The sequence below is a fragment of the Saccostrea cucullata genome, unplaced genomic scaffold, assembly GCF_032062105.1.
Source record: "Saccostrea cucullata isolate Sc308-1 unplaced genomic scaffold, CSIRO_AGI_Scuc_v1 ctg73, whole genome shotgun sequence".
In the NCBI taxonomy this organism is placed as follows: domain Eukaryota; kingdom Metazoa; phylum Mollusca; class Bivalvia; order Ostreida; family Ostreidae; genus Saccostrea; species Saccostrea cuccullata.
In genome coordinates, this window is record NW_026930974.1 from 381,576 (window position 1) to 409,233 (window position 27,658).

Sequence of the window (27,658 nt, forward strand, 5' to 3'; positions counted from 1 at the left end):
TGAAATCCGAAACATCGAAAATCATGTGCCTAGTCGGGAAGAATAGGCAACGCTGTCTGCAGGGGAACTGTCGAAAAAAAGTCAACTCTATTGATATGTCCTTGTTGTGGGTTTTTGGCGAACCATTGGTTTCCTTATTTAATATAGATTAAAAGAAAACACCAAACCATAAAAAGTCCCTCAAATTAAAAATTTCATAAATCATAGACTGCAGCTCTCTGCACTGAGTTTTTGACAGTCATTCAATTTTCTTCTGCGTCTGAGAGAAATCTCCCGGGAAAGTTTATGTAATTTATAAATATACAAAGTGATTTATAATGTTTAGTTTTATCAAATTACTCAGGGGAAAGGTGACAGATTTGGTCCCGGTACAATCGCTAGTACAGACTAGCATTTAATGCCTCTTAACGCGTCAAACAGGAAGGCATTCCGCGGCTGTCGTTCAATGCGGACCGTTGGAATTCATTTGACCATTTAATTATAATCATGCTGAAACGTCTGTATACAAAATTGATAAGCACATTCCTATGTATTCCTAAGGTCAGGTTATGTAGTACAATAATTTGTGCTTCTTCCACAACAGAAAATCATATTAGAAAAGTCTGCATTAAAATGCTACTGAATACCGCACATTAATAATGAACTACATGTACTAAGGGTTACATAATAAATTATTTTAAATACTGCTCGTTGATAAAGACCTACTTTTTAAAAGAAATTGGTTCACGTGCTCTTGCTATGCATACAGATTGCATGTAGGGGGTACAAATTTCAAAACCGTGTCAACATGGGAGAGAGGAATTCGATACACCCTAAGAGAACTTAAAACAATGGAAAGAACTACGACATTACTCTCCAGGAGATATGGAAGACTTATATAACACATGCTTTCATTTCAAATGAAATAATTGCAACAAACTTTGCTCTAGCTGCGAACAAGTCAGAAACAACATGGTTGTGTCTAAGATGTCTGTCAGCTGCTCTGTAGTCGGGGATGGGATGGTTGGAAAATCGAATCTCATTCAGTCCTTCTTGAACAAAGTGCCATCTGAAGGGTATTTGGCGACAGTTGTAGAGAACTACGTTGCATCCGTTCCAGCTTATGGGGACCATTATTTGGTCAACATTACAGATTTTGGTGGAGAGGTAAATATTTTTTAATTTTTTTTTTTACATTGAATCAGTGCTTGAAATTTTTTTACTACTGTTGCAATCTGATTAAATTCAAAAATTGAAAGAAATTGTATACTGAACTTTGTTTTTGTTACATTGCAGCACCAAATGGACTTTATAAAGACAACAAATAAAAGTCGTGATGTCTTTGTAGTCTGTTACAGTGTTGTGGATCGAGAATCCTTCAGGAATGCAAAAGACTTTTGGATACCATCCATCAAAAACCTGAATAAAAGACAAAACATCATCCTGGTGGCAACCCACGTGGATCATAGAGAAGGTGATGACCCTGATCACGTGACATTTGATGAAGGTTTTGAATTATGCAAATCGATTGGTGGAAACTCTTTTATCGAGTGTTCCTCAAAAGACAAAGTTCGAACCCAGCAGGTGTTTGAAAGTGTAGTAGCTTCTGCTCTGGCACAGAAGAAATGGCGATTTAATATCATAAAAAGGATCATTGGACGCTGAAAATGGACATTTTAGGTTTCACCCAAGAAACTGGAAAATAATTTCGGATACTGCACCCGATTGCATTGAATGGAATATCGTGATGCTGGGTAACTACACTATCACTGAAGTGTACGTTGGTGTATGTTACGCATGCATGAAAGACGTGATTTCAGACATGTGAATGATGAACTTAAAACTGAAAAATCTTATTAAAGATATCATTTTTTTTACATGTACATATTTGCATCATGTTTCAAAATTAGCAAATATAAACATTGATTTTGATATTGCTGTTTGCTTTTTATGTTTTCTTAGGTTACTGAATGGACATCTTTTTTCAACAAATAAATGAAAGATTTTTTTCGGAAATTTAAGTGAAATGAAGTTATCTAATAAGTGATATACCTTATGTGTCCTAATCTCCATCTTATTTCTAAGGTCAACGGAAATAAAGCCGTATTTATTTGAAATTTAAATTACAAAACATGATGGCTCTTCCTCCAGATGGTAAATGGTCTAATAAGTAATAAACATTCTGAAAACACGGCTAGTTATACAGTGTAATTTTTATTCTGTCATTTTCATGACAGAAAGTTCATATGTTAAAGGTATTCCAGATTTTAAAAATTTGGTTGGAGTTAAGAATCCATGAAAAATTGATCCTTACGTCGCGGATTCAGATTCTACTGCGGGACGTGGAGACAGGTCCTTCGGATGAGACCAACTGAGGTCCCGTGTCACAGCAGGTGCTGGCATAATAAAAGTACCTCATTGCTCAAATGCCCATAGAGGCCGAATATAGATCTAAAATCAGCCCTCCCCGGTAAGTGTTGCCAGCTCAATATGAGTGAAAAATTCTCGAAAGGGTTTGATTGATAGTATGTTTTTTTACGTCCCATTCGAGAATTTTTCACTCATATACGAACGTCAGCATATACCACTGAAGTGCTTCAAATTTAGAATTTTACTCGGCGTTGAGGGTCCATTTAGCAGAGAGGGATCTCTATCGTGCCAACGCCTGTCATGATACGCACGGGGCCTTGGTTTTCGGGTCTCGTCCGAAGGACCCACAACTTGCACTTCAAAGTGTCAAGCACCTGTAGAAAGAAACGTTGCTACCTTTTTTAAATTTAATTTTTTTTTAAGTAAAACCATAAATGAAAATTCCTTCTTCTATTTTCCTCCTGTAGCAAAATCGAAATGTACAATTTTGTAATAAAACTTGAATCACTCAATTTGATAAATTAATGTTAATTCACGGTTCGGGGAAAAATTCCCATATTTCATGTTTTTGTAACCTTATTTTGTTTAGGCAAAGTTTCACGGAAGAAAAGAAAAGAATTTACTGTGGATAACATTACAAGTAAAATATGCATATGTTTTTTTTTGTTTTTTGTTTGGTTATTGTTTTCTTAATCAGAAACTAAATAAGGCCTTTTGAATTCTCATATGATTTATTGAGAGCATCTAAAAGGCGGTAAAGATAACCAGATATATGAGGCTGATATTTTAAGTCATAATTATGAAAAGTTTAACCTCACACAGTTTCCAGAATATTTCCCCTTTGTTAAAAGGAATGGAAAGTTTACCAAACAGTGAAGGGGGTCATCTTAAATTACAATCAAAACACAATTCATGTAACGGAACAGCTGACCTTGATTCTAAACAAACCCCCCTACTGAGAGTCTCTTTCGTTAATTTAGTAAGACCAACACTTTAAAAGTTCCATAGTTCAGTGATATTAAATTCCATTATCAACAAGGTAACTTAATATATTAATGATTTTGTAAATGATTGATTATATAAATGTAACCAACTTTTGTTTTGGAACTTCCTGAATGATTTTTCCATTCCGGAATATATCTAAGTATCCCTTTATACATGTATATTTATCGTAGATTTATAACTTAAAAAATCGATGTATTTCGTTCTGAAGCAACACTCCGAAATTTTCAAAAAACCATTTTTTCCATTGGGAACTCTGCAAATGACTGACACCCACTGCCATATGTAGTTGGCATCATTTCAATTATTCTTAATTTTGATTTACATGAACAAAGATCCCCTTTGCTTTTTCATTTACAAAAAGGAAATGTGTTCAATGAACATTAACCAAATACTAAGTAATTACAATATTAAGTTTTTAACATCTTTCAGAAAAATCCCCTGTCTTAATTGAGCGATTTACATTACATACTACAATAGTCATAATAAATGTACTGTAATTCATTTATAGCAGTACAAGTATATACATGAATGAATGTTTTAGAAAAAAGTTTCCTGCTAACAAAGTATTCGTAATCTTTCTAAATTGCACCTTTCCATCAAAGTCATGTTTAAAAAAAATTTAAAATAATGTTCACCAAGGAAATGCTCCGCCAAATGATGTCAAGTTATTATAGTCGTGATATTAAGAACTATTTAGATGGATATACCACCTTAATTGACCAAGACAAAAAGTTCCATTTATCATTTCTTTTTTTTTTTAATTTAGTCATATCTTAAATTTAAAATGTTGCGCGGCTTTAACTGATATTTAATCCCTTAAAATCGGGCGTTTTATAAAATATCGCTCAACGAAAAAAATTACAGTTTTAATTTTCATTAAGTAATCATTATTATAAGATTTTATTTTCAATGTTGACACAAAATTATCTATTGTACTAAATGACGCTTAAAATATCCCTCAATAGCGAAGAGAGCATTCAGCCTACGGTAACCATTTTCTGAATTTAATTCCATTCCCCCTCTTACGTTTCTCTGTTTTATTTCTTCTGCACTTGAAAAGAAACATCAAAAGTACAGTTTAAAAAGAGATATTTGTTAATTGCATTATTTATCACTCTCTTTAGATGCATTGAAAGATTCTTTGAATTGATAGAAGTTGTGTAAGAAGGTGCAGAGGAAAGATGAAGCTTGTCTGCGAGTCTCCTTCTTGGAATCTGCACTGAACGACAGTAGAAACTCAGAGATAAAATACAAAGTGCAGCAATTTTCATTCATGGATTCGTCGGGCAATTTCTGAAAATGCTCTCGCTGATAACGAAGAAACGTGGTGTTATTGGGTTATCTGATCCGATATTACAAATTTTATATGCAACATAAGGAAGTGAGAGAATATCTATATTTATGTTAGATGTACCTGTCTAGATAACACATTAACTGAAAGCCTTGTGACTTTTCACAGAAAAGGGGTGGCCTTTTTTTCCTATATAGATAAAGCATTTCTGTAAAGTAGGCATTTTTCTTTTTTGCCAATATAAAAGTGTTTTAATTCTTTTAAAGAGATACATTTTAACAGATTAGTTTTCCAGAAATAGACTTTTTCATTTCACGTTTAAAAAGCTTTCTAAAAGATGATTTAACGCTATATTTTTACTTCCTTAAAAATATATCGAGTATCGCTTATAAATACATGAAGAACGCCCAGCTAATGATATTGACTTTGTGTGTAATGGTGTAAAAATCAGGTCCAGTGTTGCATTTTATTGCTCTGACACATAAAAATTGAATTTTTATTGTCTGTTTTGGAAACAAACTGGTGTGTTTATAACTAGACTGGATCCAGCCCTAGAAATACATCCGTCTTCACGACATGATTATTTAGTCATACACCTAAACTTTAACAAATTACTTAGATGTTCATAATGTACTTTTACATATTTATATCCATCAGTTGTAGATGTCTTGATTTTAATTGTTTTCACATGGTCTATTTTTCAAATAAATACTTAATATTTAATTGGAGAAAGAAAAATAGAAATTATTTGAATTTTCAAATGTGTTTATAAGTTTTTTATGAATTATAAACTGAATTTCATTTTACATGTATTTCTAATAAATTTAATATCAATTTATCAAATAACGTTTCTCTCATGTTTAGAGAATAAAAACTTCAAGGTTAAAATCCTTCTGTAAAGTGGGACATAAATACACGATAAAAACCATTGGCTGCACGTAATGCATACAACTTATTTAAATAAATACATCTGCATTAGATCGATCGCAATCTGTGTTTACCTGGCTGATAAAGCATACAAAGTGATTTCGGCGAAAAACAACTTAACCCGATTTCTTAATTTCCCGGGTTTCAGGTATAATTTTAAGAAGATACATGCACAGGTAACTGCCTGACAGGAAAAATGACCAAAATCTGCAGGTATACGTGTACAGGTCATTACCACTGCATGACGGCGTAAAAGGACCGAGGGGCTCCGCAGCTAAAGGTCTTGATCTTTGGGTGATTGACCGCAACTTGAAGCCAATTAGTTTTAAATTTGGAAGAGTGTACATATTTATAAAATAAAAAATTTTATAAGTCAATATGTCGATTTTCTCAATAAAAAAAGTAATACAACCCTAATTACATCTTATTATCAGGTGTATAAACATATCAAAATCGTAGGCGAAAAACCTTGACATATTGACAACGGTGGTTTTGACCGTAGAAGAGTTTACTTTTACACAATTTCAAGAATTCTGACGGAATAACAACGGTGATTTTGACCGTAGTAGAGTTTACTTTTAAACAAATTCAAGAATTCTGTTTTTACGCTTTAGATAAAGTCAAATACTTATAGTGAAAGAAAAACACATACTACGTACTTGTCAATTATACAAGGAATACATGTACATGATAATGATTACATTTCTATATTAAAGGTGCACATTTTTATATGAACACGACAAAATGAAACAGTAACATCATAATCGATATTTTGATTTTAATTTCAGTAGTAAAGTCTGCAAAAGTTAAGTATAAAGTTAGTATAATAGTATTTATAAACTATATTGTAAATTAAAAGGATTAAAATACTTTGAAAAAATAACAGAAATTGTTTTTGTAAATTAGTCATGGTCCTAGTTGGTAACCTTTGTAGAAGAACTTGCAACATTTAGTTAAATTTTTCTTGCATCATTAGTCGCGACGTAAACGGAAGTTCCAGAAATAAGGACTATCAGAAAAATTGATAGTAAATACAAACAAAAGACACACCTCGTTACAAAGGTAAAATCTTTACACAGGTAATCAGAGTTAACTAGATCCTCGTGAGCTCGCACATGATTGGCTGTCAGTGAATCCCATGACTCGACGCACGTTTAAAAACTGGGCGATATCGTCTATTTATATCATTACTTAATTGCAACAGAACCAGACGCTGTGTCTTTGCTGTATTGCCTGTGTTAGGATATACAATGGTTCATTTAAGCGATATGAAGAAACCAATTAATTGTACGGTGATCGGGGATGGAATGGTGGGGAAAACTTGCCTGTCGGAGGTTTTCTCTGGACTAAGCATGCCCCAGGAGTACGTGTCCACCGTGTTTAATAATTACGCCGGGAACTCCACCGTGGGAGGGGACAAATATGTGGTCAGCGTCTTTGATTCTGCAGGAGAGGTAAGCATCAATTCCTTTTTTCATTTCTAGATGATGTTTTGATCTTTATATACATTATAGCATAGATTTAGTAATTCTAAAGGGTTAGTAAATATATGTATTTTTATTATGTAATTTATATCTCTGACATTTCTTATTCCTTGTTTCAGCATGAATACACGGAGCTGAGGTCCTTCAGTTACAAAGACAGCGAGGTCCTTCTCCTCTGCTTTTCAGTCTCAGACAGGGACTCGTTTGAGAGCATTAAGGAATTCTGGGCACCTGAAGTCAAAGACTTTCTGGGAAAACGTGTTCCTATTATCGTAGTGGCCACCCAGACTGATACCCGCTCTACCCTGGGGGGAGTCAGCGTCAGTAATGATGAGGGCCATAAAATGGCCAAAGAAATCGGCGCCGATCGGTACGTCGAGTGTTCGTCTTCAGACATGGAAAGTGTACAGAGAGTGTTTGAGAACGTTGTGCTCACAGCTTTGAAACAGAGAAAGAAGATGGGGAATATTTTCCGCCGAGTGCTCGGACGCTGAACTTTATAGAAATTTAACTTTGGTTTTATTTCGAAGACGTATACCCCATGCGTCTGTTTTATAAGACTCTCGCTGTACTGAGAAAGTGCTGGTCAAGGACTCGGGTGTGTGTTACCCAAGTAGGGAAAACGCTGATAAGACCGTCATTCAAAGGACAATTTGCAACAACCTTTGGACTGGCTTGGAACTGACCCAAGCAATGTGTCCTTATTTGACCAAATGTGCCGTGCTGGACTTAGAACACTCGCACTTATTTTAAGGTGTGGACTTGGTTTTTCCATTACCGTATACTAGTTCCTGGTAAATGAGAAAGAGGAGCCATGCATAGACTTGATAATGTTGTGAAGACATTTAAATCAATATCCATCGTAAACATCAGTTGATTCATATAATATATACTTCTGTATGATTTTGAATAAATAATACATTTGATAGAATCTGATACGCTTTTATTTTTGTACTTTTAAATTTATTTCAGAATATCGGGGGTGGGGAAGGTAATAAAAAGTTAATTGAATGAAAGGATTTATCATGCTACGGATCAATGAGTAGTACAAAAACAGTGGGCCTTATCCAAGGAAATTTTGAAGGCATCTTTTAATATTGATTTTGACGGTATCGGATTTATTTCTTTTTGGTTATATATATACTTTGACTTATACAATCAATACAAAGATGGCAGTCTAGTTAGGAAAATACCTTGCAGTAATATGACATTTTCGATTATCCATTTAAAGAATGGTAAATACTTCCTCAAAGCTTAAAGAATAAGAATTTTTATGATAAAAAGTGGGGGGAAATTCTACATATATATTTTAAATGATCTCTCTATATCGATTCCTCTCTTGCAAAATGATCAAGAAATTTTTTTTCCCAAGATGAAAGTGTTTTGGACGCTCTCTGAGCCAAGTCGTTAGCAACAATACATCTCTTGGAACAAATTAACATTCATACGGTGCTCTATTCTCAGATGAATGTAAACCATTAAAAATAGTTCATGGACCATATTAAAAGTAACCGGTATCGATTTTTAATGAGTTTCTATAGAAGTTTCCGGATGCGAATAATTGGACTTTTATCCAAGCAAGGAAACTGTCGATAAAGAAATAAATGGTCTGACTTGCAGTTCCTTTATTTTTGAATATTTTTAATGTTAAATTTAGAATACCTCATTAACCTTACGCTATAAGGTCGTGTGATTTAATTTTCACGTAGAAAAAAAAATCAATATATCAATTTTCACACGTGCCACTTGGCATGCGATTTTTTGAAAGCACAAGGATTTAAACTTGTCTATTGGGGATTATGATGCTAAAACAACTTGGCTATACACGTGTATATATACCTTACAGTTACAATCCTTTGAAATAGACAGGCTAATTACACGGATTACAAGTTATTTTATTTCTGTTTTATCTTTAATCTAATCGGAAGCTATTTTTATTTCGGCTGGTTATGAATTATATAGAACCCATACTGTGTTTCGTCCATATATATAATGATATAGAAATACCACATATTTTATGCCCAGATCAAAGCCTTGAAACCGACGGAGACTTGCATATTGGTTTTATTTTAACAAAATTTAAACAAAACGTGGGGCGAAAATAGTTCTTTGATCAAACTGTTCTGTATCAAATTAATTATTTGATAACTCTTGGGAGAAATATAATTTTTTTTTACACTTGGTTGCAAGCCATATATTATATACACTCAGTTTGGTTCAAGGTTACTGGAATGGGGTTGTATATAGAGAGGTTTCGTCAAAGTGAAATATATTTTTTTTTCTTTTTGATTTCTCAGTTAACTTAAAATATTTGCACACTTTTTAAAAGTCTTGGCAAAGATTAAAGCTTGTCAAAACATTTTAAAACGAGTTTACTTATTTTCAATAGTATGATAAAATGTCTTGTAATTATTTTCAACTTCATATTGAAAGTTGGTAAAAGAGGCATGGTTTTCATGTTTTCTCTTATGCTTGGAAATCCTGTATTTTCAAAATCTTCCTTTTAGAATACGAATAGGTGCCAAATATGATAATATAATTCTAATCGTACCTTAATCATGTTAATTGTCGATGATTTTGCTGGAAAAGATACATCATATATAGTGTTATGTTATTTTACCACTCTCATTTCTCTCTGTATGTATTATTTGTTTAAGGTGTAACTGAAAATATAGATACAAAATCTCCTAACAGAAGAGAAATATATATTTTGGAATGATGTTAATGCAGCTCACACGAAGTTCAACATAAAAAATACCTGAATTTTTTTTCAGGGATTAGGAAAGGGTACAGCTCTGACAGGCAGATACACAGATGGCAAACAACACACAACAATTAGCTTTCCGTTGGAGGCGGGGGTTGAGAGACGAGTAACTTATTTCCGGGATTCGTCAAACAGTTCCACCTTTCATCCCCTGCCAAGAATTTTTTCTATTTATCCAGTTTACTTTAAGTTCGTAATAACACGTCCTCCTGCAAAAAAACAGAAAAAGAAACTCAGAGCAACAAAACACATTTCTAATGAAACAGTCAGGCATAGGCCTTGATAACTGCTAAACACTATCATTTAAATTCTTTCTGCGTTATTTTTGGCTCTCCCATTCATACAAGATGTTATTTTCTGCAGTTGGCGTAAATGAAAAGCAGAAAAGTACAAATTATCTTGTAAATTTCGTTGTCAATTGAACTCTCTTCCTTGTGTGGGTAGCCAATGGGATGCAGAGTTCAATAATAAAAATAGCTAAGTAAAATGCAGTGTTTAATCTATTTAATTGCGGGCGTTTCACGGTTGTCAGCTACAGACTTTTTCTAGGCTTTTTTTGTTCTGTATTCCCAGGAGAAGGAGAACACCAAACCTCTGTGAAGCGTAAGGCTGATGTAGGCGGCCGTGATTGATTATGTCGGGGCGACATGAAATGATTGAAAACAAAATATATTATAGGATTTACAACAATAGATAATCATTAATCTCCTTTATTTTTTATATTGTTTTGCTCTATTTCGTAAATAACAAAAATAATTGACATTGACAAGAATTTAAGTATGAAATTATTAATTGAATTAGGACGTTTGATGAATAATCGACAGTGATTTTGACGATTCCATAGTGCTTTGGATTGCGGGGGAGGTTTTGTGAACAAAGTTTACTTGTTTTTCTTTTTGATTTTCTAAACATCTAATAGAAATATGATGAAATACTGTACTTGTACATTTGAATAAATATATATTTTAAAAAAATCATTAACGACACATTTTTCAATATGTATTATTTATACATCACATAAATATAGATGAAATCCAAACTTTTTAAAAATTACAACAAAAACCACTTAATGTGTATTTTTGCAATATTTTATTTTTTCAAAAGAACTAAAGTTTTGAAAATTTCAAATCAGTTTTAAAATCAGTTTTAAATCAGCGTATTTGCAAGCCTATTTTATTTTCATAAAACTCGTGTGTGGCACTATAAATTCGCTTTGTCTTTGTGTTTTATGAACTCAAATTAAGTATTGAAGAAAAAAAAAAGAATGAGGAGCGATATCTCCCGCTGATCTGCCACCTTGTTTGTTGTTGTTTCTTTGACCAGAACATTGAACTTCTCTCGGTTCCGATGACAAGGTCACAAAGTTTCTCGTGTTTTTTGAGTAATTTACATAATTATTTGATAAATTATGTTTTTTACACCTTGTTGAGTTTGTGTACATAATCCACCTTCTTCTTGACTCCTCTGTGACTTCTACCAGGGAGATACATTATAAATGTTTAAAAATTTTATTTTTAGCATATGTTTACAAAAAATTAACGTTAATATCATTCATCATTTGATCGCCGTGTGTGTTTTTGTCATTGAAGTCTATTTGTGTGGCTTAAGATAACAAAATGAATAAAAAATCACACAAGGCTGTCAAAAAGACTCAATTTGTTCAATAAAGCAAAAATTTTCTTTCTCGTTTTTATTTTATGATGGGGAAAATGATAATGTTCAACAAGCCTGAAAAATGACATTCTGAATATAATCAACGGTTCAAGGTTATATGGGCATCAAACTACAAAATATGATAAAACCATCGTCATCAATTTGTTCAGTTATGTAAAAAATGATTATCCTTCTGTCGAGGCCTTGGAAGTAATAAATAAAAGTGTTTGACAAATACTGATATCTCACAAGGACATTAAATTGACCATTGCAATGTCCACTGTGTAGAGACGTGGCCACTACTGATTCCACGACAGTTCAAATGAAAGGCGCCGAAGGTTAAAGGATCAACATTGAAGAAATAAACAACCTTTTCGACCAGTTCCTGATTTATAACCTAATCCAGTCATTTCTGGATTTATCATTACAAGTTATCGTGATAGTACTTTTGACTCGCTGCAATTTGCTACATAATTTAAAAAACATCTTCATTTTTAAGACAAAAATTAAACTTTGGTGATAATTAAACAGGATTTAAATTGTCTTATTAATGGAGCTTCAGCACATACCCAATTTCTAACATGTTTAAACGGACTAATAAGAATTTTAGGTGAAAATTTCTATTGAACAAATCCATCAGCGCGAGAGCGAGCAGTACTTGTATAATTTTTTGGATTTACCATGTGCACCGCCAAGATTTCTGATACACGTACTAGTATTTCAAGGTCAATTATCATTTATATATACACTAAGAAGTAAACATTTTAGGAATCCTAGAAACCATAAAAATGTGTTAAAGTGCACGAAAAAAGAACATAACCAACAACCAATGTGAAGAAATTTTTTTCGCAGATAAAAGAAATTAATAAAAAATTATCATGAAAGCCTTTATGATAGGAATCACATGTGATAAGTTAACAGAAATTAACAGGAACTAGATCTAAAGTCAGGAAAATGTTTTTTTGAAGATGAACTTTTTCGGGGTGATTGCGAGTTTAAACACACGTTAAAAGTACAGATCCTCACACTATACCCTAACGAGTCCTTCATGAGGAATAGTACAAGTATCCATAAATAACAATCATTTCATACCTCTATAGTGGAAAACCATAGAGTGGTCAAAGGTTCTAATGGTCAATAAATAGGGGCACCTCTTGAAAACGTGAAGATAAGACCAGAGAGTTCGTCGCAGGTGAGAACAACTTGATTCTTTGAAGCAAATGATCACTTTAATGAAGACCTTGAAACAAGTGATTGAAAGTGTACGACAAATACTGATAACTTTTAAGGGCTCTTTGCTTGACCGCTAAGGTATCCACTGGGAAGGAGCATGGCTATTGCAGTGTTATTCGAGTTGTGATTGCAATAAACGATGCCTTTCAAATAATGAATTTTGTAACCTTTTCCTTCCGAAAATGGATATTTGGAATGCAATTTTTCATAAGAAAACAAGTCTTAAACTGTTCTAATAATATCTATGAAGTAAAAGACCCCAATATCAAAATGGTTTGATAATGAACATTTAGTGGAGGTTCAACATTTACTCCTTGGCCAGATAATGTTCATTAAAAAAGTCAGATAATAACTCACGGTGAGTCTTGGCATTTTAAAGATCATGTACAAAAATAAATTTTAATGAAAAGCTTTTATCCAACATATTGGGGTAAAAAGATTTGTATAAGTTTTATTTCAAGGCAACATAATCTGACTTTCATTATAAAAAAAAACATATACGATAACACATGTATTACACATTCTAAAATTTACCATAATCTGACTTTCATTATAAACTTAAACGAATTTAATTACAATATTTCCCATTGTAAAAATCTAATTGAATGGCTTATACTTGAACTTCCACTGAATCTGCATATTTTTGAACCTTTGTTATTTGCCAAAATATCAAGTCGAACATATACAGGCAGAAATGGAGACTCATAAAAGTTATGCATTATCACAGTGAAAATAACATTTTAGAGGGAAATTAAAAAATAAACTTTAAAAATGTGCCTTTTATGAAAAAGAAATTAATGGTGATTCAATGAACAATGCTTTTTTAAAAGCGTAAATTCTTTAACCCCAAAGAAGAACACGAGAAATCATTGCTTATTTGTTTGTTTGTTTAATCCCACGTTTCGTGCCAGCTACATTTACCACCGCGACTTGAGACTTCGGTATACAGATCTCATCCGAAGGACTGGTCTCCACCTCCCAAAATGATTCGAACCTGCGACGTAAGGATCAACTTCTTACTCCGCGACTCTAGAGCAGACGCTGTAAGCAATGTTCCACATGAGCGTGCGACTTAAGGTTCATAAACCTTTCATATTTTCCAAAAGAAATGTATAGGTAAAATACAAACAATTTTAGCTTAACGTACGGGTCAAAATTGGACAAAAATAATTTTTAACCTGACAAATATAGAAATGAATAATAGACATTAATGGCTAAGAGATACATCTCTTATCACAGTATCAAGATGAACTCTGAGTACAGAGAAACAGCTTAGTCAATGACCTGTCCACCTCATTCGTTTTGATCACACGGGAGAACGTGTCAAAGTGTTCTCTCTGAGAATTAAGTGTTCAAGGCTAAAAAACACTTAATCACCGAAGAGCTTAATGAGATTTCAAAGACAAATTGTTACGGGCAATTCTACTTGTTGTCCTTTCTGGAATCTAGAGAAAACGTGCAAAAAGGCACAGAATCCAGTCCAGGCTTGTCATGTCAGTACTAATGAAATCGTAAAAAAATAATAAAACATGGAAAAAGGAACAAATATTGATCCTTAAAAGGAACCATTAATGATATCTTACTACGTATTTTATATGCAATTAGGGAAGTAATGGTAATGACAATGCGAGTTTCTTCCCTCGTTAAAAGGTTCAATCTATTGCTGATGAGGACTAGTGAAATATAAAAAAAGACAACCGTATTTTTCTGAAAATGACAATATGATAATGGGACCTTCGTCCAAGGTCTTCAAGGAAAAACGGTAAGACTTGAAAAAAAAAATTGATAACAATTTCTTGATAGCAGAAATGAAGCCAGTTTAGTGAGAAATATCTCCATTTAATTAAAGGCCTTCAGAATTAAAATAAAAATTTTGCACAACAAAATTTTAATGACAATTCTGTAGAGTTTGTCAATGTTCATAATGATACAATAAAAGACGTTAAAAAATTAAACTAAATCATACACATATATGTGTATGGCCACGTTAATGGTTCTGACTATTGATTCTCGTGTTGACTGTTAAGCGCACTTTTATTTTGCAGAAGTTTACGATTCTTTAAGCCGAGAAACGTTAGGATTTATAACCCTAGGACGTGATCTTATACAACCAAATAAGTATATTAGGGGTTAAAAACGTGAAACAATAAAACGATCTGAAAGTTGTTGAGCTGAAGTAATTTATTCGCACTGGTCATAAGGACTCAATCATATCGTATCGTACTCTTGCTCTTGCGGCTTTATTTCACGGTACCATCATACACAAATCTATTTCTCTGGTATCTAAAATATTAATATGAAAAAAGCACGCAACAGCACGAGGCGCAAAATTCAGCATCAGCAGTAATTGTATCATCTTCACAGATATAAGTGGGAAAAGGTTATAGAATAGAAAAAAAATTATTGGAATATCAAATGGAATTAACTGATCATCATAAATAGATATTTGTTTGATTTTGATGCACGCTTTGAAAAAATGGTCTTTTGATAATGTACTTCTTTCAGAGGAACTCTAAGAGTAAACACATGATAAAAGTACACAAGTTCACATCACAGTTTTATTGCTTCCTTTGAAGAGTAAAATGTAAATTTGCAAAATAAGATCATTTCAAACCTCCGAAGTTGCAAACTGTCACTTCAGTGTACAAATATTAAAATGCTTGTACAATGGAGAGAACAAGACAATTCTTCACAAAATAATTTGACCTTAATATATTGAGACCTTGAGAAACAAGTAAAAACGTTGTACAAATACTGATAACCTGCAAGGACATTAGACTGACCAGAAAATGGTCACTATCATTGTTACTGGTTCTTTATATCACCAGAATATTGGACACTATCAGGGGTAGTGGTTCTTAATATTATCACTGCTTTGAAAAGCATTAGGACCTTGAGATGGTTAACCAAACAGCAGGAAAGACACAAACAACACTATTAGGAAAAACTTAGATATTAAATCAGACCACTTCTAAGATGGTTATGAGATGTTGTAATTGTTGATATGAATGTTACTACGTCTAGTATTAACATCTGAAGGTCAATCATTCTGGGGATTTTGCCGTTGATTTAGCTTATTTTGCAAAAACTGGAAAAATCAAGGTCAAAACTCTTCAGAGACATTAAAAGACATTCCTCAAAATTTATGAAAAATATGGACTTGACTACTTCATTAGGTTTGGTTACCAGGAAGCCTAGATGGGCTTTCTTTGATATTTGTTCTTTCAAGGTTGAAGAGCCTTTGAACATAACAAGTCGAGAGAGAGATTTTAAAGACAAATAGATATATACCGTGCTACAAAAGCATCATTCTGGAATGGAAAAAACACGTTCTGGAAAACACGCGTAGTAGAATATAATCCGTTTAGGTGATTTACTGGTTTTTGACGATTTTTCGAATTAAAGAAAGTACATGTAACATAGATTTCAGTGTCATCAAAAGACAAATCATATTGAAAGAAAATTTGGTTTTGCTTTTATCTTAATCATGATCCAAATTTTCATAAACTAGTAAATTGTGTTTTTGTGTTAATAGTATTTTTATGGCTTTTAAGAAATAAATGTCTAGCATTCTTTTCATTTTGAAACAACAAGTTACGCAAAGTCATGGTCGTTATTCACTGAAAGTGAAATATTTTGACATAAATGATCTTGGATTCCAAGACCTTCGTGACATAAAGAGAGGGCCATGATGAGGAACACCCTGTCCCCCTAGTACCTACAGCGAGGACAGAAACAATGGCGTTCTTATAAAACGATGGTAAGGTGATATTTTGACGACCCGACCCTTAATGATGGCGGGGATTAAGGTAAATTTTGTCAAAATGTGGGGCAGCCACCTTAACAGAATTGATCTCTTTGTTCCTTATGTTTGTTTATGGAGAGTCAACTACCTTTGGTCGCATTATGAACACAACAGGTGCTAAAACACATACTGCACTGTTCAAAGCTGATCGTAAATTAAAATCTTAGAGGTGTCAAACTGTTTACACTTCCTTCATCTTCAGCTATTGAAAGTAGAGCACTTGATAAATGACGTCGATTGAACCGTGCTTTTCTTACAACCGCCTTGCTTAGTTTTGTGTGATCATCTTGCAGGGCCGCCCGGGTAGGATTTCATCTCATGATCTGCGTTGTCAAACTCATACAATATTACGATAATTAATGGGTTGATCTTGCACAATACATGTAATGTTAATTTTTCACTTAATTTGTGTACACTATGAAAAAATACAGCTTTGGGACATTGTCCATTCCTATATTATCTTTAGGAGTTGTGTTTATGATATAAATGTTAACAACAATGTTCAAACAAAAAATTCCCTCGCTTTTCGTTCTTGAAATGCATAATTATGTTTGATTATTAGAAAAAAAGTAGCCTGGCTTCGTACAAGGTTATTATCGCCTAAATTGTGGTTATTTTTGCCAACTGCCGGTATGTTAACCAGAATAACTAGCTAGAGGCTGTTTAAATGTGTTTGAGTTTTTTCAAGAAAAAAATATTGTAATGGATAAAAAAGTGCCATACAAAATATAAATCGTCAAGAAAATTTAATTAACAACAATCGTATTGACAATTATGCTTGTCTAAAAACATGTGATCTCCAAAACACATGAGGAAAGGATACCAACAAGAGGCAAGAGAAAATGTGAGTGATCGAAATCGATGATACTTGGTACGTCATCGTGTATCTTACAACACCAGGCAGTTCATAAACCCCGGTATTTGATCAAGTTGATGACTATTTCTTTTTTACAAAACGTGAATACACGCAATATCGACACAGATATTGTTATATGGAAAAAATAATAAGTACAATGTATCATGATTGTAAATTATTAAGTAAGTTTGTTTTAGAAACAAAGAGGGAGAAAGGGAGGGGGAGAGGGAGGGAAAGAGAGAGGGTTATATAAAAACATTCTTATGGTACATGTACATACAAATGTCCTTATTTGATGAGAACACCTGTGGCAATAAAGGATTCTGTGTAGATTTTAATCTATTCCTTTTTTACAAAACCTCACAATTGACTAACTTGGTTCTGATAATAAGGGTCTTCGGGTGGTCTGGGTTTTACAAAGTTAAGTCAACACAATTATACTCCTTTTTGGATGATCAAAAAATTCCTTCTTGAATCTTTCGCAAACCATGATTCTTTACCACGAAGATCATTTTTATCAAAATGGCTTGTTGATAAAATGTCATTTAAAAGAAGAAAATAGAAAACAATAATTATTTAGACATGAACATAATGCTTCAACTACATCAGAGATATTTTTTTTTATCAGAAAATAATTTTTTTTATCGAAACATTATAAAATTATCAAGTACAATATACCATTCAATGTTTTAGACAAGAAGGTTTGTCTCGATGTTGCCAATAAAATATATTTATTTTAGAACTAAAACTGAAGAGAAGCAATGATTTTAAGAATTTTCAAGCATTTATTTATTCATAATTTTCATTGAACCATTTTCAATTGAGTTTAACTAAAAGTAAAATCTCAGCAAAATATTTAGAGAAAAAAGAAGTCATTTCTTTCAAGCGATCATTATGACGAATGCTTCTTTTATTCCTTTCAATAGACTAAAAATTCCAATGGCGAAAAACCGCCCTTTGAAAAAAGAAAGGAAATCATCATGACATTAAATATATTAAAAACATTTTTGGTGCACTTTTAAATACATATTTTAAATGTTAATGTTATGAACACCTTATCTTTCCAGTTTCACTTGTCATCATCCAAATAACACGAGGACATATATTTTGGAAGCTATTGTTATTTCTATAAACAGACAGGTGGAACTGTTTTGTTTTCATTTACGTGAAAATTTCACATCTCGGAAAAAGAGGAAGACAGCATGTTCCTTACGGGGGAATATGTGAAGAATGACTGTTGGTAATCCAATCTGCTGTTTATGAACAAATTTGGCCAATCTGTATTATTTCATAGGATTGTTTGCAATTCATGACTTGCAAAACGGTTTCAAAAATATCTCAATACATTTTCTGCATATTTAAAAAAAATTCCCCCTTTTTTAAAAAAAGGATTATAATGTATAATAGACATCGATTCCTTAATGACCATAGAATTCCATACTAATGTGCAGAATGAACATTCAAAAAGATTCTATTTCAATAGATAACCCTTATACACTGTAATTGATGTTAACATTTTTTTCAAATATTAATGTGATTTGTTTTTCTCGTTGCCAGAGTTTTGTTCTTCAAAATTAATATGTCGTTATCGAAAATTCGAGGGTAAACCTTTCTTAGGGTACCCATATATTTGACATTACAATGTTCTTTCACTCATATCAAGAAGCAACCACTTGCAGACGGAGTGCTACATTTAGCTTATTTTCAGCTTTTAGAGCGATTCAGCTGTGAAGGGCATTTTCTCGCCAGCATGCACATTCTGCGACACGGGACCTCGGTTTGTACGGTCTCATCCGAAGGATCGATATCCATGTCTCGAAGTTAGATTCAAACCCGCGACGTAAGGATCAACTCCTAGCTCGATGACTCCATTTAGAACAAAATCTCTAACCACAAGGCCATGCGGTCGATTGCAGGAAAAAAAAAGTATGCCGTCAGTGTCATGGAAGTTATTTTACTTCTATCGCAGCTCAAATATTTGTATATCATACCAAGGATGCAAAAAATATATCAATAGATAATGTGATGACCACCTCTTGTTTCCAATTTCACTTGTCATCATCAAAATAACATGGGGGCATATATTTTGGTAATTGTTGTTATTTCTATAAACACTGAGGTGTAGCAGTTTTGTTTATATTTACGTGAAAAATTCACATTCGGAAAAGAGAAAGACTGCATGTTCCTTACGGGAAAATATGTGAAGGGTGACTGCTAGTGATTCAATCTACTGTTTGAACAAATTTGGTCAATATGCATTATTTCTTAGGATTGTTTGTAATTCATGACTTGCAAAAAAGGTTTTTAAAAAACCTCAATAAATTTTATGCATATTTTAACATTTTTATTTTATTTTAATAATAAGGGTATGTTTAAAACATTCATGAGATTCCCTGTATATAATGTACAGAATACTAATATGTTAATAATTCGCAGATTCAAAATGATTCTACATGTAGTACGAAAATTGGTTGCAAAACTTCATCTTTATGTAGATGCTTACATTTAAATAAATTATATACATGTAATTTTTTTCTTTTCCTCTTTGCTTTAATAAAAGACGGATCAATATTGATTTATCTTTTTTGGTTCATCTATGTTTTCAGAAAATGAATCTGATTAAGAGGTCAAGATTGCATCTTTCTTTGACAGGTCATTTTATTCCAAATATTATTATCTAGATATCTTTCCTATACATACCAAAAGGAAGTTTGAGGTCAGTATCCCGGATTTGTTATTTTTACTTATATCTAAGTTCAAATATTTGTATATCCTCCCAAAAGGTGCCAAAAATAAAGCTCAACGGGCAAAGGAGTGTTAAAAAAATATGTCAAAAAATTATAATTGGCATTGATACTATTTATAATACATGGATTTAGCTTATCACACCACGAGATTCCTCAGAGGCAAAGAACTTTGCTCTAAAGATGTATACTTTGTCTACCAAAACTATGAATTAAACGGTCATTAAATGCTACGTCGATGACTTGTTGCTTAGAAAGGATAGCTAATTTGTTTAGATTTTTTTCTTGAATAAATTTGCACAAACATAATTATGTCATTAAAAGCCATCCCTTAACTTATAACAACACTTACACAGCTAAAAATATTTCTCTGGAATTTTTACCGAAGTTTACAATTTGAAATAAATATGTATGACATTGTTATGAAAATATATGATGTAAAGAATTTACCGGATATATATTTGATATATGTTGTTATTCCTATAAACAAGTAAGAAGTCTATAAGATATAGCTTACGTGAAGTCTTCGGTAAAGAGGGTACGTTTTGCCTCTGGAAAAATGTGAGACGATGGTAGACATAAGATTGGTCAAACCACCATTCTTGTTTACTTCGAACAAGCAAGCACATTCATTCTGAATATTGTATAATTGCAGAGAGAATCAGATCTTTGCAATGTCGATTAGAAGTTGAAATCGAGTGAAAATGCGTTTTAAACGCAAGTAACTTACTGATTATTCAAATTTAATAATGAATAAATCTTTTTTGTTTTTCCTTGTTTAAGTTTATGGTATACATGTATACATCAAATATTTACAACGTATATGCTTGTGAAAATAAAAAAAAATATGAATTTCTACCTATGTCTTATTAAATTAAATATACTAAACTAGCTGATTTGTTAGATATTTAACAAAACGGTAAAGTGGATCCGAACTTCTAAATGATTTTAGATTTTCTATCTAATTTGTTTTCCACAGTAGTTTTTTTAATATAGACATTGGATCATGCAAAATGCATATCATCATGATTTTCTTATTCAATTATTCAACGTATCTGCAAAATCACTGTTATCTCTAAAAACATGAACGCCAAGGCAGTCCGTCATGTCTACACGTATATAGGTATAATTATGTTTAATTAAGAGACCACAAACGCGACCATAGATCCAGTTTTGGCGTCTCTTTACGGTTTTGATATTGCTTCAAATTCAATAAAGCAAAGCTTCTCTTATCTCTGTCTCTAATATAATTTTTTTTTATCAAGTTGTGGTTATATAGAAATAATGTTTTACAGCGTTGTTCTATATTGAAATAAAAGTTAACATTTATCTGGAAATACAATGATATTCGTTATAATTTTGTTAGGATAAGATCAGATATTCCAAACCTACTCCAAAAACCAAAAGCATTTACACTTAAAATATTTTTTTAAATTTTATCAGTTTATACTTATTCAGGGAAAAAAAGGAAATAAATGATTTCGAAGATAACACACTTTACCAAAAAAAGAGTTTTAATCGATATATATATATGTATTTTACTATTTTATTTCATTACTTTATTGCTTTAATTTTGAAATCTCGATATATTTCATTCCACAAAACTGATTATAGCCAAGATTGAAAATTTCATTACAGACTTGTTTAATATTAGCATTGGTTAGTATAAAAACTGTTGGAAATAATTATGATAAGTACTGGAGAAATTGACTTTTAAAATTCTTAAACGTATTTTTTAGTTTTATTTACATGTACTCTCATAACTTCAAAGTGCAAATGTTTTAAATGACATTTATTCCAATAAAATATTATTCTATTCCTAAATATATCAGGCACTTTTATCGGGGAATTCTTTGATAATTTTTTCATTCAGTGATCAAGTATTCCAAAAATACTCCAGAACCAAAAGAATTTACTCTAAAAAGATATTTTCCTCTTATCACTAGATATATCTCTGGCGAGAAGACAAAAATAGAGCGTGACCTTTCATTCAAAAAAAGAAGAAAAAGAAAAAAAATTAACACGTGATTTCTGCGGGAGATATGGCACCTTTTCAGGTTTTGTAATAAGTTTATACGGTACGTTGAATATGTACGCAGATTGATATATCTACTTAAACTGTGAAGATTATACATGTTTTTATAAAAATCCCATTAGTTCAACACTTCAAATCGGTGTCTTGTTCGATATTGGTAAATTTTATCAATGTAATGGCAAAAAATGTCTTTTTTTCAAAATTCTTAAAATAATGTAACTGTGATAAAATCAAAATGTTAAGATAGTCATTGTAATGTGTTCTACTTCCATCTTACACCACAAAAATATTAATTTTTAAATGGAATTCTTGTTCAATAAAAAAAAAAATAGAATAATGTTTCCGAAAGATAAGGTGGTTAACACATCCTCGACAGGGAATGCTCAGTCCTCCATGGCTTAAAATGCCACCTCTGATGTTTCGGAGGTCCGTGTTTGCTCTGCTCCAGGTTTTTATTGTTTTATGGACGTTTAGGCTTGAATACTGTACGATTTTTTTTAAATATATATTTCAAGTTAAAGGCGTTTAAAAGAAAATTTACAAAATTAATTAGATTTTTTAATGATTATCATTAATAATATGATGTATGTAAAAGTGAGGCAGAGTATATTTGGAAAATTGTAATTGCAGTTACTATATAGCTAGTTAGGTAGAATCACTGTGTTAAATGGTTGTTTTAGAAAAGTTACATTAATAATGAATTTTTATCCGTTAGTAGCAAATACTTTAAAAGATACCTGCTGAAGTATTTCCAGTGCATATATTAAATTGATTAAAAACAAAGCCATTAGAAAAAAATATATTTATAATCTCTTTAAGTTTCGTACGTTTTGTAATTTACCATAATCTAGAAATTCAAACTTCATTAAAGCAAAAAAAAAAAAATAATAATAAAAAAAAAAAAAATAAATAAAAAAAAAAAATAAAAAATAAAAATCAAGTTAATATAGTTACATTTTTCTATGTCATTGCCAAAAATTCTACAATTTTAATGATAAAATATGAAGCTAACGAACAGAAGTCAAGCTCAAAAGCTCTTTGAATAAAAAAAAACCTGGAGCAGAGCAAACCCGCAGTGTGCCTCTGATCAAGATTGAGAAAATGCAAGTATTTCTGTTATATTACAATTTACCTGTAAATTTAATTATTACATTTTATTATATTTTATAAAAGTCATGTTGTTCAAAAGTACTGAGTATAAGGAAGAGTGTCAAAAAAGTATACTAGTCTCTTTTAATTCAAAGAGTCAGAAGAAGATTTGATTTTTAAATACATGAATATAACAACAATTTTTCAGTGAAGCAAACCGTCTTAAGAAATTAGAAAATATTTAACATGTTTCAATACAGTTGCATATTTTATTCTTAACAAAGGCACTGTAATGAAAGTTTTCCCCATTACAGAAACCTGTGCGTTCGATTTTAAGGATACTCTAGTAATTAGTCTGCATATTTTCTCTGCGATAATCTTTATTTTGCTGTGCATATCCTATTAATTAATTTAACATTACAAATCAGCCCTCTTTGTAAGAAGCCAGTGAGGAGGGGAATAATGTTAAACAGGTTTTATTTCTTCGTACTTTTTATAGCTTTTGTAAATTCACTGCTAATCTTTCTTAAACGATTTTTATTAGGCAGATGAAACTGTTTAAATTTAGTTATCGGTTGCATTAATTACACATATTAATAATTCAGTTGCCTATTTCCGGTACAAGTCTATAATGTGAGTACTTTTCCAGTTAAAATCAGATTATCTCGATGGTAGCACTTCGTACCAGGCAGCCTTAGTAATCAATATCTGTCAACAGGTTTGAAGAGAGAAAAAAAACTTGAAACACCCTCACTGACCCAAAATTTACAGATTAACTCACTATTACCCATTTCCTAGTACAGAAACTTCTCCCTCTCTTCAAAGACAATTGTTCTTTTAGTTCTAATGTTAGTTGAAAGTTTGCAAGAACACGTAAGAAGAACACTCGTATTTCGATTTCAGTATTGACTGCTGAACTCAAAATTTGCTGTGTAAGAAAGGTTCAATTTTGGTACATTTAACCTAGATTGCTCACAGTTTGAGCAATCTAGGTTAACTGTATCAATATGTAGGTTAAGGCATCCTGTATTTAATTTGATAATATACACCATAATAGTTATTTAATGAATATGTTACAAGGTTCTCTTTTGTAATTATGTTCATCAAAAGTTGTTCACTTACATTTTACAATGCTAGAAGCAAAAACCACGCATTGTAATCTTTAAAATGAATGAAATGCAGAAGTATATGATGATATATCTCAGTTTCTGCATTTTTATTGCTGATTACAATAATATACGTACCCCGGGTTATTAAGAAATAGTATCAGCCCACACGATCCTGCCGGATAGTCCTTGTACAAGCATTGCAAATTATTTATTGAAAGGTCACACTCGGTGACCCAAATTCTAAGTTCAATATCTGAATCCGCGATGTCATTTTCTGTTGTTTTTTGGAGTCTTGGGTTTGTTCTGTTGAGAAGTTCGCCATGAGCCCTTAAGTGTTAATTAAAATGCTACCCGGTACAAATAAACAAAACCCTAGACGATGTTACTGCTGAAGTCGTACAGCTGACTACAACTTAATAACTACACAAACGTTTGTATAGCTCTCATAGACGACGAGTTTTTATTTTCATTAGATTTAACATATTTGTATATGACTGTTGAATTTTCCTTGGGTACGTTTTACTGGCGGCAGTCAAAAATATTGTTTATGGAATGATATTAATGTTAGTTGTCCCTGTCTGCTTTCTGTAAAAAATGAAAACAATAACTAGTGAGCAAAGGATTAAATTTCTAAAACTGAAGCACCATTGCAAGCATACAAAACACATACATGTATTTTATGTTACAAACCATGCTGTTTTGCTTACGTCTTTACAATGAATGGTTCATGTTCTATCCTAAAAATAATACAACTGCACTGCCTACGAATACTACAACTACAATGACATAAAAAAAAATCGTATCGTCATACCCTCAAAATAAATACATGTACGTATACACACCACACAAAACCCATATACCGTGGTTAATCCACTGGGTAGACCGACAGCTTGTTAAGTTATTGAGAGTAAATAGCTTAACAAGACAAACAAATTATTTTAAGTGATACACAATATGTCCTACATACAATAAAGAAAAAGAAGCTAAATCTTGCAGAGGTGTCAGTTCGATAGCTTAAAAAACAAAACTGAGATTTACAGACACCGCATTGATCACCACCGGAGAGGGTCACGATATCGACTCGGTGCGATCTTCCGATCACTATCCTACTGAGTTCGTGTTATTGACGAGTGCAGCAGGTGCCTGTCTATTTAAACCCCAGAAGCTGGTCGGTTGTGAATCAGTTGACGCTGAGTTACAGAGGAAGATGGTCGTTTCTAATGAGATGAGTTGTGTACAGTGTACGATTGTGGGGGACAAGCGAGTGGGGAAGTCTACTATTAGTCGAGGCCTAGGGGAAAGCGAGGCCGACTTAGATAGGCAGAATAATAATTACGAGTCGACGATTTTTGACAATATCGCAGGTAATTGTCATTTTTGGATGTTTTCATTATTTTATTTTTAAAGAAAAAAAATTAATTTCAAATTAAAATGAAGATTTTTTTTCATATATATAAATTTGAAATGTTCTTGTAATATTTTAAAGCGGGGAAAATGCACAAAAATATGTACTCTATGTTTAAAATACTAGTATGCCTGACTGTTTGCAAAATTAATATATTGCTTCTTTTATTGCAGGGACAACCAAATTAGACGGAGAAGATATCACAATTAACTTATTTGACTGTTCAAGTGAAGAAGAACATTTTGCAATCAGAGAATTTGCATACAAGGACAGCAATGTTTTTATTCTGTGTTATAGTGTCATAGACAGGAGTTCACTTCTGAACATCAGAGACAAATGGATTCCAGAAATCAGGAAATTCCTTGGCAAAAAAATCAAACTTTTAGTGGTGGGAACACAAACAGACATTCGTGACTCTGTGTGCCTCGATCAAGACCCTCCCGTCAGTAAAACAGAGGGCGCTGATTTTTCCCGCCAAATTGGTGCAGACTATTTCATGGAGTGCAGCTCAGCCTTTCCGTCCAGTTTCGCAGAACTTTTCAATCACGTGGCTAAGATCGGCAAAAAGACGAAACGAAGGCGATCGCCTGTGAACCTTGTGCGAAGACTGTTGGGCACAAACTAACTGTTATCTCACAATGTTCTTTTATTCTAGTCAAATTCCATTCCTTGTGTGTTCATCATTTCATTTTATTGTGTTTTCAAATCGTTCAAATATTTTTTCATTAAAATGCTTAAAATTTACATTTACTTTTCCTTTATTGATTTTCGTATTATGGTCATGATTGTTCCCGTTTTGCACACAGTTGAAAAATGAAAAATAAAATCATCAAATTTTAAAAACAATTAGAATTAAAATAATCCATTTTTCAGTTGATTAATTCATGTGTTAGAAACTCTTTTTACAGCAAAACTTTTCAATTTTTATTTATTCATTTTCTCATCGCTTTCTCGGGTATTTTTGCAATCAATATATTGTTGAAACTACAAGTTAATCCAGATAGCAGAATGCAGACAATTTTTTAATGAAAATATAATCTACACCTATTGTTCTATATTTTTTTATTAAATGTGTGCAAAATGGGAACACATCTCAGCATCTGCACCTTAGTGAAGATAATTAATTAAGGAGTAAGGTAATGGTACAAAGGTTCAGTGATTAAAAATTCACAATGTGGCGGAAATTAAAACCAATTCTGACCTTCACCTGAAATATGTTTTTGCAAAGGCTAAATTATGCTTTCCTTTGTCAACCTATACCAAAAACGAAGGGTGACCCTATAGAAGTATATACGATACATTGCCATAATTAATTCACATAAACATGTAACTGTATAGTAGGTAACTCAGTAAATGAGGTTGCGCGGGTTAAAAGTTTAATGTTTTCCTAAGAACACTGTTTCGTAAGAATATGAATATATTGGTTCGTGGTTTTGATTTAATATTGTAAGGTGTGGTTGCAAAGTAAGTATAACGTACATATAAAGACGAAAATAAGCGCTTTAAACGGACGATTCTTATATAATTCCTTATTTGTAAACCTACTGATCTTGGTTATTGTTATATGATATTCTCAAAATCGTCTTACTTTTCCATTTTTAGTACACACTCTGAAATATCCATGTGATATATTTGCCTTCAGGAACGCCCTGCTTTGATTTATATAATTTCAGTAAGTGAAAGAAATATTAGCGCCATACTTCATCATCAATGTAGAAAATTAGACCAAACAACAATTTAAAAGAAAACAAAAAAACCCTTTGTTGTTTTCTATTGTTATGTCATAAAAATATTTACATAGACAACAACTGATGCACTGCACTTAGCCAAACTGCCAAGGTGCGGAATTCTTGTTGTTTCATCGTAAGAAAGTATTGTTTTCTTGAATAGGATCGTTAATTGGTTATTT

The 27,658-nt window shown here is 32.3% G+C and overlaps 3 protein-coding genes across 3 annotated transcripts; all 3 read left to right on the forward strand.

The window, feature by feature from the left end:
• The first annotated feature begins 861 nt into the window (after positions 1-861).
• On the forward strand, positions 862-1,808 carry LOC134230813 (rho-related GTP-binding protein RhoQ-like). Its single transcript, XM_062712665.1, has 2 exons — positions 862-1,146; positions 1,276-1,808. Exons 1-2 carry the CDS (start codon positions 952-954, stop codon positions 1,642-1,644), a joined length of 564 nt encoding a protein of 187 aa, XP_062568649.1. The 5' UTR covers positions 862-951; the 3' UTR covers positions 1,645-1,808.
• A 4,932-nt stretch (positions 1,809-6,740) lies between these two features.
• LOC134230814 (cell division control protein 42 homolog) lies at positions 6,741-7,987 on the forward strand. Its single transcript, XM_062712666.1, has 2 exons — positions 6,741-7,026; positions 7,176-7,987. The coding sequence occupies exons 1-2, from the start codon at positions 6,823-6,825 to the stop codon at positions 7,548-7,550; spliced, it is 579 nt and encodes a 192-aa protein (XP_062568650.1). The 5' UTR covers positions 6,741-6,822; the 3' UTR covers positions 7,551-7,987.
• Positions 7,988-25,540: 17,553 nt separating this feature from the next.
• On the forward strand, positions 25,541-26,493 carry LOC134230815 (rho-related protein racL-like). Its single transcript, XM_062712667.1, has 2 exons — positions 25,541-25,708; positions 25,923-26,493. Exons 1-2 carry the CDS (start codon positions 25,552-25,554, stop codon positions 26,372-26,374), a joined length of 609 nt encoding a protein of 202 aa, XP_062568651.1. The 5' UTR covers positions 25,541-25,551; the 3' UTR covers positions 26,375-26,493.
• The last annotated feature ends 1,165 nt before the right edge of the window (positions 26,494-27,658 follow it).